The sequence below is a fragment of the Caloenas nicobarica genome, chromosome 26 (assembly GCF_036013445.1).
Source record: "Caloenas nicobarica isolate bCalNic1 chromosome 26, bCalNic1.hap1, whole genome shotgun sequence".
Classification (NCBI taxonomy): domain Eukaryota; kingdom Metazoa; phylum Chordata; class Aves; order Columbiformes; family Columbidae; genus Caloenas; species Caloenas nicobarica.
The window spans coordinates 2,474,540-2,490,814 of record NC_088270.1 but is presented as its reverse complement, the minus strand read 5'-3'; the positions used below and the strand labels follow the sequence as shown (position 1 = coordinate 2,490,814).

General features: G+C 48.7%; 2 protein-coding genes across 5 annotated transcripts in view; both read right to left on the bottom strand.

Moving 5' to 3' along the window:
- Positions 1 to 5,505, bottom strand: part of DIXDC1 (DIX domain containing 1) — a 32,768-nt gene extending 27,263 nt beyond the window's left edge. For all 3 annotated transcript variants that reach the window (XR_010607654.1, XR_010607655.1, XM_065651985.1), the window contains exon 1: positions 5,391 to 5,505. Coding sequence is in view for 1 of the 3 variants with exons in the window: in XM_065651985.1 (XP_065508057.1) it covers positions 5,391 to 5,447 (57 nt within the window). In the remaining 2 variants the exon portion in view is untranslated. The remainder of the gene's footprint in view (positions 1 to 5,390) is intronic.
- A 1,831-nt stretch (positions 5,506 to 7,336) lies between these two features.
- Positions 7,337 to 15,688, bottom strand: C26H11orf52 (chromosome 26 C11orf52 homolog). 2 transcript variants are annotated; one of them, XM_065652183.1, is made up of 4 exons: positions 15,595 to 15,688; positions 11,318 to 11,358; positions 10,556 to 10,602; positions 7,337 to 10,200 (listed from the first exon to the last, which is right to left on the bottom strand). In XM_065652183.1, exons 1-4 carry the CDS (start codon positions 15,624 to 15,626, stop codon positions 9,964 to 9,966), a joined length of 357 nt encoding a protein of 118 aa, XP_065508255.1. In that variant the 5' UTR covers positions 15,627 to 15,688; the 3' UTR covers positions 7,337 to 9,963. The 2 variants fall into 2 exon arrangements, with proteins under 2 accessions (XP_065508255.1, XP_065508256.1); XM_065652184.1 differs by lacking the exon at positions 11,318 to 11,358.
- Positions 15,689 to 16,275: the final 587 nt, after the last annotated feature.

Genomic DNA, 16,275 nt, shown 5'->3' with positions numbered 1-16,275 from the left:
GACCTACCAACTATAAGCAAAAAGCTGCCAAGGTCGGGAGTATATATATTTGTGACTTCAATTGACAGCCAATAATATACAGGAGGAAAACTCCTTCCAGGGCCAGCACTTTTTTTTTTTTTCAGTGGCTGTAATCCCTTGCTGATAATTACAATTAAGTGTGATTATCTAGTATTTTCCACAGCTGGAAGAAAAGCAGCAGCTCTATTGCAAACCTGCCAGTCAACTACAACCTACAACCAGTGGTAGGTGTCCTTGCAATTCACCACCTGCTGCTTAGGGCTCATGTTTCTCCTCTCCCAACCATCAATCAGTCCAGTCTGCCTGACAGTAAATATAGGTAGATCACAATGCCTTGATGTGCTTCTCTGTCCTTTATCGTCAGTGCTATCTACATTACACTATATAAGGTTAATTTCACCTCCTCTGAGATTATGATATTGCACGTTTTGAAGTTGGGAAAACCTTCATTCTTGGAGAAAATCATTCTATAGCAGGCAGATGCCTTCAGAGGGCCTGACCTCCTTGCTATCAATTTACAGCAGACTCCCGTATCACACTCTGCTTCTAGGAGGAGATGACTTTTCTGTGTTCCTTTGATGAATTTGAACCTATCCTTATCATTGGATTTAGTGAATCAGCATGGAAGAATAATGTTTCACATAATATTTACTCTGGTTTTCCTTTATACCGTGTGAACACTGCCCAAGCACCAAGTCTAACAAGGCCGATAGTAATAGCCCTCGTGCTATGAGGCTGGTCCCAGTATGAAAGGCATTTACTCTCCTATCTGTTCAGAGCAGTGAACCAAGGATCTGCAACAGCCAAGCTCAAAGGCTAGCCTAATTGCATCAGGATGTAATGTTTAAGGCCTTGTATGATTTTTAAGCTTTCTGACATTACCTTAATTAAACGTGAACTGTAATTTTCCATCCAGTGTTCCTCCAGTTTGATATTTTGTTTTGTTTTGTTTGAGAACGCCTTTGTAGAAGCAGAAAAAAAAAACTCACAAGCAAAGAAAATGTTTCTCTCTGCGCTCAAAGACAACAGAATATTTTTTCCCCAAAATTGCTGCTTAAATGTGATTCAGGCTGTTCAATGTATTGAGATAGCTCCTGATGCACCCATTGAGAGCACTGAGAGTGATTACTATTCATTGACTGTTCAGGTTTGCGCAGAGATTTTTGAAACTCTAGAAAGCTTTGGCCAGATCTTTAGAAATACTTTAGAGACCCTCCTGTTATCCTGGGTCTTCAGAACAAATATAAAGAATTAAACCCTCTCTGTACGCAACTGCCTAAACACAGATCTCTCACGGGATCTTGGCTGTGTTGGGTAACTTTCCAGATATGGATTATTGACCAAAGGTGCAAGACAGAGACACACAATCGATATCCCTAGAGAAGCTGGAACCACAGCTGGCCTCCAGGTCCCAACCACGTGTAGGGTTGCACTTGAGCTCTGCACATACACGGAGGAGCTTGCTAGCAACTTATGTTAATGCACAGATTTGGAAAGTACGTCCTTGTGTTTCAAGGTATCTAGTCGCCAAAAGAGCCACCTAGCCACAAAAGAAGCTCTAGCAAAAGAAGAGACACAGAACCAGCACGGCAATTCCTGCAATAACCCTGTTCACTGCTCATGTTGACTTAAGTCTGACTTTTTATCTTGAATCTGTTTTTATACCAACCTCTAGGTTTAGTAGCCACTTACTTCCAGCCTTCTAACATCAGAGCACTGTGTTGAGATCAGAAACCTTGGTACACTCTTTCACATTCAGGGACTCCTATAAATAAGCACCGAAGGTACAAAGAGACAGAGGGGGAAGTACAGTTGGTGGATCAAAGCATAAGGCAGGGAATTACAGGGTTTCTCGCTCATTTCCCACTGTGTCTGTGATGTGATGCATGTCCTTGGCAAGTCACTGAACCTCTCTGTCCCGCAGGTTCTGCACTTGCAAAATTTATGTTAATTTTACTTTTGTTGTAATGTGAAGTGTGTGATGTGGCAGAGTGATCCCAAGTGGAAGACATGAGAGTTATTCCATTTTGTAGTGGGAGAGGGACTCTTTTTTTCCACAGCTGAGCAGCCTGTGGGTAAAACCAGTCAGGGTGGGGCTAGCACTGAATGTAAAACTGTACTTTGCTCCCATTATTAATTATATTATTAATATGCAGGTTACTATTAGCTGCCCTTGAGCACAGGAAGCGTAAGCTTGAGCTGAACCAATACCTTTGTTAGCTAAAAATGAGACTGAGATACCCTGTGGAGGAGGGGATGGAGTATTTACACAGTTACGCAGAACAATTAAGGGAGACTTGTGGCTGGCGTGAAGCTGTGAGGCTTGAGTTTCATACCCAGTTTGTTTTCCCCATGATGGCTGGTGCTGTTAAGCCCAGGAGGGATGTTCATTTTCTGTGAAGAACGGAGTATGGGGGCAGAACAGTCAGCTGGGGGCTAAGCTTTGCAAGGGTGAGGAATCACTAAACGCAAACAAAAATCAGCTCTGTGCTCTAAGAATAAAACACACCAAGATACTACCCTTGCCACCAGGTGAGAAAGCAGATAGCAGCCACTGCTTGGTTGCAGCACAAGCCCCCACAATTTTCCTTCCTTTTCAGCTTACAGACAGGAAATCATGCTCCGGCATGGTCTGCACAACGCACAGCCAGGCAGTGGCTGCCCTGGCATTTTGTACCGAGTCCAGAGAGTATCCAACGGAACTGATTTTTTTGTGCACCCTACGAGGGAAGCCGACAGCAATCCACACTCCCCATGAAGTTACAGGATCCCCGTCTCTGGAATTTCTTGGTGCTTCTCACTCCTTATTTTATGATCGATTAGTCTCTCTAACAGCAGAATAGGCAAATAAAGAACACTTTTAAAATTATATTTTCCTGGCAAAGATTAATTTCAGTCCCCCAGAGATTCAACCTACAGAACAAGATAGGGGGAAACATTTATATAAAATTAACTGTGCTCCATAACTTTGCTGAAGTTTATATTATTTACTAGTACAACAGTAAAGTATTGCAAAGAGAATAAAAACTCTGAGCTAAACACACCAGCTGTGAAACAGCCACGAACTGTTCACAAAACTATTGCTGATTTGCAGACCCCCAGCTGAGCTGCCCAGTATGCCCTGTTAGTAAGCAGCTCTCCCACCCTGAAATCTTGCTCATTTTTCTCCTCTGATCCTCAGAGCACTGGGAGACACAACAATTCCTAAGAGATGCTGCACAAAAGCATGCTGCCTTGCTCCGGAAAGGTCCGTGTGAGGCTTGGGATGTGCATTTACCTCCGTGAAGCCCTCCTGAAGAATATCCAGTAAATTCCCCCTGGCCAAACAAGCGAGCATTCTCCACGAGCCCACCGGCGGGCGAGGGTCTCAGAGGACACAGGGCAGATCCTCCAGCTCTGGGAACGTGCTCTTCCTCCTCCTCGCAAAGACAAAGAGTTGGAGATCATCGGGAACCGCATTCATAGTCCCATATGTGCAGCCCGTTAGTGCACACAGAGAGTTGAGCCCAAGTCAAGGCTCGCACTGGGCATGCCCGAGCGGGAGCTGCTGGGGGAGCTGCTGGAGAGATGTCATACGGTTCCTATAGAAACGCTTCAGCTTACAAGATGCAGGCCCAGGACTGAGCTGCGGAAACATCTGAAACCCATTTCCAGCGGCCGCACTCACACAAAACCTGCTGCCTGAAAGAGATTTTCGAACCCGCCAAACACAGCGAGCCCCGTGCGCGTGGGGGCAGGGAGAAAGTCGAAAACCAGCAAATAGCGGATGCCTCGCTAAGCTAGAAAAGCAAAAGGAAAGACTGTAAGAGCTGCCAGCTTTAACTCTCAGAAATTGTTCTGCAGCCCTAATGAAACAGCAGTGTTTTCAGCAACCTCATAGAGACAGGAACCTGCAAACCAGGCAACACGGCTAGTAACATTTGCACCATACTCGGCCCTGCTCTGTCTGCCCTGGCAATGAACTCAAAGGAAGAAAAAAGACAGAAAACTTTCAAACTAGAATTAAATACAATCCCTGGCAAATTTTCTAAATCAATAATAACTGCATTCATTCCACAAACAAGTATCGGGTAGCTCCACACAATCTCTCAAACGTCATCTCTCCTTACAGGAAATGCCCAGGGAAAAAAAAATAAAATAAAGGGAAAAAGAAAAAGAGAAAAACCTTTCAAAATAGATGAAGACACCTTTGCCGGGGGCTCTGGCTGCCAGGCCACAGAGCAGCACTGCAAGTACTGCCCGGTGATGTCAGATTGTACCTTCAGATTTCAAAGTGTCTGGCCAAGCATTTCCAGCCTGAAATTCAGGTGGTCACTTTCAGTCCTGTATCCCTGTTACAGAGCTTCTACCCACCAGAACGCCAACGCAGCGAACACAGAGCGTTCTCCTTACACACGCCAAGTTCAGGTACATTTTCCATCAAAGATTTGCATCTACATGGGGTGTCTTATCTTTGAAACAGAACTGCCTCGCTTTGCTGATACAAATGTCAGAAAAGATGCCTAGGCTGAAGCAAAGCATTCTGAGCCATTCTTCTGTTTATTGTGGTAAGACAAATCCATCTGGGGTGTATGTGTGTGCTGAAAATACCTTTTAAAAATTAAATGCTAGTTTTCCCGTCCTTGTGTTTCACTCTTAAAATTCAAGCTTCTTGTAGCAGGAATTGTGTTTTTCTTTCGGTTTTATAACACCATAATAGATGCCTTTGAATGTTGTCTTTGCAAGAAGCAAACAAAACAGCCTCTTACTAAAACTAATGCTTCATAATTCTCCCTGAAGATTATTCCAAAATGAAGGGCACGGGGCAATGATAGCAAAAGGATGTCTGGATCAGCTGTTCGTGGTGTGAGTGACCTTCAAAACAAACATGTAGGATGGCAGTTTGGTTGGTGGTATTGCCCTCTCCTGGCCAGTTTCAGCATAACCCTGACCCTTGTACTTGCCCCTGTTGAATTCCAGGCAAGGTGCAGGACAAAGCCCAGTTACTGCTCCAATTCCTGGTGCGATGCGACTGTGTCACAGCAGCACCACCAGCACCAACACATAAGCCTTCCTTCAAGACTTCCATCCAAGGATTGTAAGGCACTTTATCAATATTCTCTGATTGTTTCTCGCATCTGCTCTTTAGAAAGAGATAAAGATCAATGGCCGCAGTTCAGCTCTTGCTAACAGAATTTTGGCTGAGGAAATAAAAGCAAGGCTGATTCAGAAACAGAGGCTGTGAGGCTTGTGACGCCATGACTGCAGTAACAGCAAAAAGAGCTGCCTAATGCAACTAATGCCATTGTGTCACTGAGCATCCCCTCCCAGCCTCCCCATCAAGCATCCAAACCAGAGATCAGACACAAAAAGGTCTCCTGGAAACTCACGGAGGATGTAGCAGGCTGTGATGTGTGTTGGGGCACCACGTCTGCCACACTTCCCATGCTGGATGCCACAGCTCAGCTCAATGCCAAGGGGAATGTACCAGCACTCCTTCCCCCTCGAAGCCTGAGGGGAGAAGAAAATGCACTAAATAAAAAGGAAAGAGTTTTCTTAGAGGGAGAACAGACTTACCAATGGAATGTCTGAATATAACCAAAATAAAGGAGGAAAGTTGCCACCTTCTACGATTGCCTGCAGAATATATATTTAAATGCTACAATCTTAGGGAAATTTACAAATTTTTGTATTTTCTTCCACATGTGAAGTATGTACCATGGACAGAATTCCTCTGAAACATTTGTAAAAAAGATTCCCCATGACCTTGGTTTACGCTGCGCATAGGATCAAATTATCTCTTCCTATTTGTGGAGGGGGAATCCAAATTCAACAGGAGTCATATATGCCAGCCAAAGCTGTACTGGTCGCTAGCGTCAAATATTCAGGGTATTATTTGATTCAGTGCATTTAGCTCAGACAGCAAAGATTCATAAATAATTTTAGGAGACAATTCCACATGCTGACATTTATATTTAGGAATTTTCTGGTAATCTATATTTTCTTCGCTTAGTCTTCCTTTAGAAGTCTGGAGTGTAGTCTAGTGAAAGGGGAGTTTGGAAGAGTTAACAGAGTGCATAATGGTACAGTTCCTTGGGAAAGACTGAGTCACTAAGAATCATTTAAAGGTGGGCAGGAGTGTAACCCTTGGGCAGATGGTCACTATTGGTTGTGTCATCCTGGTACATCGCTAGGGTCTAAAGTTCAGGGACAGGACAGGACGAGGGACAGAGGCAGAGCCAAGGCAAGTTGCTGATTCTGCACAGGGTGGAGGTATTTGGGGCCCCGTTCTGCAAAACAAGGCTGAGCACGAGTGAGCAGGGAGGCCACGAGGTGTGGGGCAAGGATCTGGGGCCTCGGAGGGGCTGTGTGGCCCCAGGCGTCTCTGGAAGCGGGGTCGGTCGGGGGGAGGGATTAGAGCATGGGGCTCCCCAGGAGTAGGGCTGGGCTCGGGGAGACCAGGGTACGGGCAACGGTAGCCCCGGGATGGGGGACGGGGGTACCAGCAGAAATCCGCGATCCCCAGGAGCGGGGCGGTCCCGGGGGCTGCGGAGCCCCTGCGGAGAGGGTGGCACAGGGAAGACCGCGGTACCCGTGGGGTGAGGTGCCGAGCCCGCCCCACCAAGGTTCCCGCGCCCTCCGGTCCTACCTGCGCCCGGCGCGGCCAGGGGGTGCAAGCCCGGCCCGGCCCGGCCCGGCGGCGTCGCCGGTCGCCATGGAGACGGAGGCGGGGCGGGCGCGCTCAGGCTGGAGCGCGTCGCGGGGAGCGCGGAGCGGGCGGGGGCAGCTGCGCATCCGCACCCGCGGTGCCGCCGTGCCTGGGAACATTCCTGAGCATGGTTTAATACAGTGCCATTGCCCCAGCCAGGGTGTCCGAGTAACATCATGTTTAGGTCCTGGATGCCTCACCTGGCATTAGTGATCTAAATGCTATTGAAGGTGGAAGAAAGAATGCTGTCTCTGAGCCCCCCAAACCTTGATAAGTGGAGAAGATGGGTCCTAAAAAGGTGGAAACACACTGATTCTTCAGGTGCTGTGACATGAAGCTTTGGAAGTGCGGGGAGAAGACGGCAGGAGTGCCCATGTGGCTGAAGAAAGGTTGATGTGCCTGAAGGCACATCATGCGTTTGTCTGCAGCAGCGGCACGGGAACCTGTGGTCCGGGGGGTGTCCGGTGCACCCCCAGAGTCCCCGTGCAGCAAGCGGGCAACGGCCTCCCCAAAAAGCGCGAATTTGTTAGTTAAACCTGAAAATTACATCTTTAATGTTCAAGGAACATTTGATACATTAACGCCCATTTGACGCCTAAACATAACAACCTTGGGAAACACAGGAGATACGCTGTTAGAAGCTTTTAATATTCAGTGCAAAACCAAGTTCTTTAGAAAAATCCTGTTGCAGAGCATGTGGCTTTCACATTTTATCTATTAAAGGCCCGGTGAACAGGCAAAATTACTGTTTTACTCCTGTTGCTATGCAGAGCATTTGATTATCTCTAAGATATGCTGTACTTTCAGAAACAACACCAAGTGCTAGCTACGTATGGAAGCTGGAGCTCCTAAGGGAGTAGGAGATAAACCACCGCTCCAGGCTCTGAGGCACTCATTAAGAGATATTTTCTATTGTAGCTCCCATTCGTTCAGAATCCAAAAGGGCTCATCAACAGATGAACAGAACTAAGTGATGTGACTACACGAAAGCAAGTTCCTCTGGGCTGGACACAGTTCTACTTATGTCCACAGCAAAACCGGTTTAACTTGATGGATGCACAAATTTACACCACTCTGAGCCCAGGAGCTTGACCCTTGTGTTTGTGCAGCTTTCTGTCCATGGCCCCAGCTCTTCTGCTGGAAAAACTTCTGAGGAAAAACTTCAGTAGCACTGTGCATGCCACTGCAATAACAGGCTTTTTCACTTAAATTGTTTTTAAAAATGACCTGTTGGGGTCTGCACTGCTTCTAGAAAACCTCCTGAACTATCATCCATATTTAATAATGTTTCTAAAAAATCCAGTGTCTTCCTGTATACACGGAGGGCTTGACTAGAACTGAAGCCAGTGTTTTCTTTCTAGTTCTCGTACCAGTGATTCAGTGCAAGGAGGCACATAACTGCTATCCAGCATGAACCAGATCAGTGTCTCTGGCTGCCCCTCTGACAGCTGGGCTAGCAGGACTGAATGTTAGTGTGTCCCATACCTCCCTGACTCACTCTTGTCAATAAATCCTCTGCCCATTCAATCCTCCTCAGTCCAAAGGACAGGTTTTCATGCTGGGCATGGAGTACAGAAAGGAACTTGGAGGAGCAGAAAGAGGAATCCTTGGCACTCAGAAGGTCCAGCCCTTCCAATAACATAATCTTACACCCACTACAAATGAAGGGCCTTCTACTGCAGACCTTACAATAGCCCCAACTGAGGGCACCTGGATAGCATGGGCAAAAAACCCCTTTTCAGGTTGAAAAGTATGCTGTATCCATTATTAAAAAAGGGCCTTCTTCTGTGAACGTTACTCTGGCCTCACAATAGCTGTGCTGAGGTCTACTGGATAGCACGGGCAAAAAGGTATAAAAATTGTAGGATTGGTCCTCAAAACACTTCCATTTTAGCAAACACTGCCCATACCAGCTTTATTTTTGTAATGAGCAGGAACTCCCTCATGCTTTTTACATTTAGCTGAGCCATAATATGCAAACATGTATGTTCAGAAAATGTACCAGGCTGTCCATTTTTAAACACTGGCAATAAGCAGGTTGTCCCACAATCTGCATTTAGCTGTGCAGACCATTATGTAGGAACAGAATGTGCCGAGCATTGATTTAGTGCCTGAAGATACTGCTCGGGAGCCCTGCTCAACTGCCAATGCCGCAACTGCCAAATTCAGTCCAGTGGCACAAGCCTTTTGGACAATTGCTATACTGCATTACTAACGCTATTTTAAATCCATAAACAAATTCTCACAGGTGTATCTGGGAGGGTTAGCAGAAAACACCACGTGGTGTGTGCTTTATATTGCTGGGTTTTATAACTAAGGCTGACAGTACAAAATAAGAAAAAATGGAGTCAAAGACCTCTCTAAAGTTGACCAGGATTAATTCCCAGTATCTCAAGCATGCAGACAGCTGCTGTACTCTAAAGACTGGATAACTGCCCTAAATATAGGCAGTGGCTTTTAAATGGCTGCCTCACAGTTAAATTGCAAATTTTCCTTGCTCGATTTCCAGTCAGAGCCAAGAGGTCGCTACTCACTTCTGTGCATGTTGGGGTAAGAATGCATATCCGTACCGCCCGTCAGTGAAAGAAATTGTTCTGTACCCCTCAGTTAATTCTGCGTTTCTGGCTTTTGTTTTAGTGTGCTATGCACGGCTATAGAACACTGCCTTTTGAGAAAAGGGGATGCACATAGTGCATGACTGCAGTTACAGTGGTAGGTGTTGGAGGAAGACATTGCAGTAGATACCGTTAAAGGTTTCATGCCATTTCTTCACAGTATCACACACGTCATTCTGCACATTGCAGAATTTTCTTTTCTTTCTTGGCATAAAATCTCCCTTGTCCCAGTATTGAATCCTGTATGCCATGTTCCCAAATCCATCTGTACAGCAGCACTCAGCTGGTCCTGTGCCACAGCAGGGACTTTCTCACTGGAGCACAGGACTGTGGTTTCAACCTTCATCAGCCAAGGAGCAGCTCTGTCTTCTCACAGTGCTGAGATGGGTTGCCAGCTTTGGAGGCAACTCTTCCAAGGGGAAGAGGTGTTTTTTTGTCAGCAGAATCAGACAAGAAACTACTCATCATGTGAGAATAAATACGTCTGTGTCCTCCAAAGAGAAGTGCAGGTGGAAAACACAGCCTCTCTGCACTTTCTCAGGGAGGCTTAATGTGTCCATGAGGTTAGCTTGCATCTACAGCATCTCTAAGTTGGTGAAGTCCTTTTGCTGCTAAAGGAGGAGGTGACCATCAAGCCTTTTATACCAGGGTCCCATTCTTGCTGTCATATTTCAGCCTGGGCCGGGGGAAGTTGAGGGTGGCATACTCTGTGGCATTCTGCATTTGTAAGTTCTTCACCTCTGCTGCAGAGCGCTCCCGGACCTTGGTGAACACTTGGATGTCTGCGTAATGAATGCTGTCATCCTGCTTCACACTCTTGGGTTTACTCACGGTGGCGTAGACGGGAAACTCCGGGACATCTTCGTACGTTGGAGCCTTTGGGGAGAAAGATCTCTGGTGGGTCATCTCCCTGCGCTGCTGCTACACCTGCCTTCCCCAGCCCAGGCAGAGACACCCCACACACCGCCCTCAGCACCATCCAGCCCTCTGACACCTCGGGCTCAGGGAGAGAGTTCATCCTACTGCTTCCACTGCACTTTAGGGGAAAATAAACCAGCCCTCACCACTGTGCAGCAATGCACGTTGTTCCCACAGCCGTTACAGGCTGTACAGGACGAGACGATTCATGGCTCTGAATAAGCTGCCCCATGTCCTCCCAACCCATCCAGCCCAGGAAGTGGTGGTCAGCTCTGTCTTCTCAATATACAGTTGGGAAAACAACTCCATTTACCTTCCTGCCAGGCTGATGCTGTCGAGTCTCATGTCTCACAGTAGTTCCTGGAAAAGAAACACCAGCGGATCAGGTTAACACAACTGTTCATTGTTCCACCTTTGAATGCAGCATCTGGCCCATGGGCTCTCCCTGCTGGACACAAGTCAAATTTCCTCCTCATGACACCCTCGACCTTAATGCTGTCTCCGAGGCCCGCCTCCCAGAAGAAAGCCTGGGTTTGTTTCTTTGGAAAAAAACAAGGTTTCCCAGGATGACAGCGTGCTGTGGACCGCAATGTTCTTGGCAGAACCTAGGAGGACAGACGCAGCACAGAGAGCTTCCTTGTCAGGCCCTTGGAGAAGTCAGATCCAGTTTTAACTTTGCTATTTCCTTTGCTGCCTGGCAAACATTTTGCCCAGCGTGGTGAATGCACTTTGTTCTAGGGGCCAGACCTCAGATGGATGTTTGCAGCTCTTGCAGGAGTTTGATGCAGCTTCTGCAATGCGCCCCTTGAGAGTACTCACATGTGTTTTGATATGAGACTGTGGTATTTAAAAACTACTGCTGAAGTCCCTTCCCTCCCTCTTGCCAAGTCCCATGGCACATCACACCCCTTACTTTAAGTTTAAAAGAAAACATGCCTCTTGCTTGTACCAAACTTCTTAAGGAAGGTTAGGTACGAAGAGATCCAGTTCGGTCAGCACTGACTGATGTCAGCTAACCAGGGGCTCAGCCACTCCATCTCTTCTTGTCATTTAAAGCACTTTCACAAATCCTTACCTTGTTTTTCTTTCTTTCTTTTAAAAGGCGAAGGACACTTCCTGAAATCAGAGAGACGTGTCAGCTGTGAGAAGCCCCAGCCTCTGCTCTCACAATGTGCAAACCCAAATGAACCACCCCGGGGTACCACATCTGTGGGTGATGAGAAAGGCCCAAGAAGTGTCTAGAGAAGAACTATTGAGTCAAGCCAGAACCTGAGTGACTCTTGCAGGGAAAAAGTCCAAAGGGGAGATGTAGGGATGCAATTCCTTCTTCTGTGACATACCTACCACATCGCACAGAAACCCCGAGTCTCCTTGCCCTTCAGCCCTGCCAGGCTGTCCTATAGGTATTATGCATCAGAGTGACTGAGAGCAGATTTCACTGTAGTTTTCCAACTACATTTCTGCAGCTGTATGATCGAAGATGCGGGGTACAGAGCATGATCTCAATTGGCATGAAACCCTTCTCTTAGGGCTAGATGTTCTGACAGCCCCGTACCCAGCGCTTTGGCCCCCTTGCACAAGAAGCAGCTTTGCACAGACCGTGTGCTAACTGAGTGTTTCAGACAGTTTTCCTGATCTCAGTTTTCCACTTGTAACACAACCAAACCAAACAATCTATGCACTTAATACAAGCCAAGCCAAATCCTCGTCTCGGCTGTACCTGTGTGACCAGAGACAAGCCAAATGCAGCAATGTTCCCGTCATGGAACATGGTATGAACAGCTGCCAAATTCATTCCAGCTGTGAGAACAGAGCCAGGAGCTAAGCTCTTGCAGGCTGGTGCTGGCAGGGGAGCGCAGGCTGTGTGGCGGACCAGAGATGTGTCGCATTCTCGGCCAGATGCATGAAGGAAATGTTTTCGTTGTATCACACTTGGAGGAGAGCAGGTGCCAGCCCTGGGGCGGCTCCTCCAGTGTCTGTGTGTCCATCCCATACTGGCCACCGACCAACGCAGCGTGCGGCTGCGGGGCACACACGGGTCCGTGTCTCTGCTGCAGCACAGGCAGCAGCCGAAAGCGGGCAGCCTGCACTTTTAAAGGGGCTACAGATTTACCAGGTGGTTCCCAAGAAGCATTATGTGTCCCGCAGCATGTGCATTTGCCAGACAGTCCTGCTGCAGGTGGGAACAATGCAGTGCCTGATGCAGAGCTCTGCCTTTGCAGGCTCTTAGAGGCAGTTTCAGTCATGGGCGAGCTGGGCAGTGTGTGCAGTAATGCCTTTGGCACTCGAATGGCAAAACAAAAAAAAAGAATGAATGCGGGCAAAGAACTTGGAGACCTTCAAAATGGTCAGTAATGATTAACCAGACCTGGGAAGCCAAAGGCAGCTTTGGGGAAGGTGGAGTGGCCAAGCGCCTGTGCAAAACAATCCAACACTTCTCGTGCCTGCTGTGTGCTGCCCCAGAGAAGCACCAGTGACCCTCCAGTCCTTGGTAGGCAAAATCTGGGGGGTTGCCCCCTGAATTTAGGGGCCTGGCTCAAGGCAGCCTTGCTTGGTCCTGCAGTGTTCCTTACTTGGCTCTTGCAGCTCCCTCCTCCACTGTCTCTATGAGCATGCAGGGTCTCCAGGGCCCTCCTTGCCAAGCCTTGGGTGCTAGAGCACTTTGCCTCTTTACAGCATTCATGCACATTGTACAATGTAATTAAAATAGCACAATTTGAAGGAAAATCAGCATCCTCTTTCCTGGAAGGTAGGTTGCTGTATCAGCTTTCCAGGCTGCTCTTGCTTGTTTCGGTTGCCTTCCTTTGTAGAGAGCGCATTAGCAGCCAGCGTGTAGGCTGAAGCTATTTGTAGGCTGTCTGCAGGCTAATCACAGCCAGGCAGGAGACGGCATCTCCCAGCCTCAGATCTGCGGTAATTAGAACGGATGTGGCAAGGGAAACAAGAGCAGAGCAAACCTCTCCCCTCTTCGCAAAACCAGGTCAAACATGTCGTAACTAACAGCCTGCTAGAAGCACTTTGTATTCTGCATGACAGCACACACGTCCCTGCTTCTGTATTGCGTCTTCCCCTTTCCCCATGGCAATGCAAACCTGATTTCTGCCCCACACAAGTTTGCCTCACAGTGGGTCCTGAAATTTGGCATCTTTGTGGTCCATGCACACCAGAGCTCCTGCGTGGTGAGAATAGCTGGGGCATGCTCTCCACAGGGCCATACTTGCAGAGGTACCCGGACCTGAGGGCACCCTTGCCTTCATCAGTAACTTTCTTCTGTGAATAAATCTGCTGCAACAGCTTTTCTTTAAAAACTTCAGGAACCTCCTCAGTCTCTTGCTCTTCGCTCTGGCTCCCTTAGGGCCCATGCTTCCATAGCGATCATGATAAGGAACTTACATCCAGGAGAAGGTGAGTGGCTACCTCCCCTGAGCCCTTTGGTATGTCTCGCCTTTATTAGGAAGCCCAGCTCATTGCTAACACCGCTGTGGTGCTGAGCAAATATCCAGAAACAAAAGCAGTATAGGTGCCTGGAAACACCCAAACTAAAGTACCATTTATTTTCCCTCTTTCACCAAGGTAAAGCTGTGAATCGTGCAAATTTCTGCAGTGGGGCTTCAGTGCACCAGTCTGCTCTTGATTGTGGTCCTTTGTAGGTGTCTCTCAGCCCACGTTAGCAACAGCACATCCCCATTTGCCTTCCCCTCTCCTTGCTCAGAGCCCGTTCGAATAGCCCGTGCAGCACAGGGACAGCCCCTTCTTTGTCGATGTGTTTTCACGTGCAGGACAGGGAATGATGCTCCTGGGAAGAGGGCTCTGCTTTCTCCTCACTGCACAGTCTATAAGGCAGATGTTTGCACTTGAGTCCTACAGGGGCTGTGTCTTTGGCCAGAACTTTGCCCTCTGCTGCAGGAATCTGCCAGAAGGTAGTAGTGACAGCACCAGCAGAAATACCATCCCAGCTTCGTACTTTCCATGCAGCCTCTGAGAAAAAAAACATGTGGGACACAGGAATCCTGGTCCAGTAGCCTCGTGGGAGCAGAACTGGACATTGCCCCAGAGGAGCCAGTCTGCCACCGTGCTGCTCTCCTGCCTGGCCCTGCGTAGATGAGTGACCGTCAGATTCTGGTTTATGCTTCCTTTTGGAGGCAGAAGAGCTTGTGCGTAGCCTGGAACTGTCTGGACCTGAAAGTGCCACCACAGCATACACTGTAATGGTGTTTTTTGCACTCCGGAGTCTCTGGCTGTGCCAGTCTGTGCTGTGGCACAGCTCTTCCTACCACGCAGCATCAGTGCCCGCCAGCTGCAGCCCTGCTCAGGGGAACAAGTCTGTAGAAGTAGAAAATGGGACTTTTGGTGGGGGACATGTCAATAATCAGCCTTCCACCTCTCACCTGCAGTTCCTGTTCCTAAATCCCAAATTCCTCTGCCCTCCAGCTCAGAACTCAGGCTGGAAGGACCTCGGTCTCCAGAACCTCCTCCGTCTCCAGAACCTCCTCTGCTCCAGCCACTAGGTGATGCTATGCCTCTTGTAATTATTAAAAAAGCGTTGGTGAATTTATAATACTTTTAACAAATGCAGTGTTGGAGAGACCGTCCTCAGAGCTATATCTGATACTCATGGCTTTCCTGCTCGTCGCACTCTCAGAGCTGAAAATATTTCCACTTGGCAGCGAATGGTGCTCCACTGTGCCCTTTTTCTGTAAGCAGGAGGCCCAGGGCACAACATGAGCCAGAAGGGATTAAACCGTCATCCTCCCTCTCAGGGAGAAAGAGCAACATCATCTGAAAAACGTGGCCAGGATTTCGCAAGTGCAAATAAAGCCCAGACAGACGCGGGCAGGGAGAGGGGCTGGAGGAGCTGAGAGCGGAATGATCCCTTAATGCCAGCACCACCCCAGGGACCCCGCTCTGCAGCGTGCCAAGGGGACACCTTATGGTGTCTGCCTGGCTGGAGACCACTGGGGCAAGGACAGGGATTTTAGGTAGATCTTTCTGAGAACTGAGCTATTCTCAGCTGCTGGCATGGCTGTGGCATCCAAGCTGCCAGTCGCAGGCGGTGCCACAGCCCATCTGGGCTGAGAGATAAGAGCAACGAAACCCTTTTGCCTCCCCCTATCCTGTTTTCAGCAGAGAGGGGCTGCCCCAGCCTCCCGTCCCCACCCTGGCACCTGCACAACGGTGACCCAACCGCTCTCGGTTTCTGTGTGAGCTGGCAAGGGGCAGGGCTGAGGGACAGGTGGGAGCCCTGGCAAACCCAGCCCAAGGAAGCAAAGCTTGCAAAGTCCGCCCAAACTTGCGCTCAGGCTGCCCAGGGCTTTATCCACCATTCCCGTACCTGGGGGATGCCGTACTCACCATGGTCGCCCGCAGCTGCAGCGATTGCCCATGTTGCTTCTTCCTCCATGAAGCAGAAGTGTTTTCTGGACAGGGAGAGCTTGTATTTCCTGGTTCCTGCTCGGCCCCTGGCTATTCAAGGGAGTGTCTGGCAGTGTCAGATTTCTCTCCATCGCTGCAGTGACGCTTTGCTAGGCCCGTGCGTGCCATCTACCGGAAGGCTTGCCCTGGGCTCTCCGTGCCCCCAAGGCTTATGCTCATCTCTTGCTACCCAGGGAGGAGAGGGCAAAGCAGCAGCATGCCTCAAGGCCTCAGCCCTGGGGCTAAAATTCTGCTTTCTGATTTGTACAGTGGATGTCCCTCCGCTATCCCTCTCTCCCACCAGTGCCACCCTGCTGATGCCAGCAGTGATGCAAAAAGGGACGGAGGAGGGACTTTAAATGTTCCCGAACAAAAGGAGGAACACCAGGGTGGGAGCTTTCAGTGCGGTTCCTGCTCTTGACCATTGCATCTCAAGCAGGATGTCAGAAAAATGTGTGGCAAGGGCTGGCATCCTCTGAGAAAGAATCTATCTCCTTGGGAGGGAGGGGATGCCCCAGCAAAGCTGAGACCAGTCTTGCAGGTCTACTCTCAGCTGAGCTCCAGTGTTGCTCCTCCTGCTGCCGGCAGAAAGGCATAGGCAACCTCGGGGACATTACTGGG

Coding starts and splice junctions, on each gene's coding strand:
- C26H11orf52 (XM_065652183.1), bottom strand. CDS start 15,626: ATGGGCAATCGCTGCAGCTGCGGGCGACCATG. Junction 11,359..15,594: donor TGCAGCTGCGGGCGACCATG/GTGAGTACGGCA, acceptor CTCTGATTTCAG/GAAGTGTCCTTCGCCTTTTA. Junction 10,201..10,555: donor AGCATCAGCCTGGCAGGAAG/GTAAATGGAGTT, acceptor TTCTCCCCAAAG/GCTCCAACGTACGAAGATGT.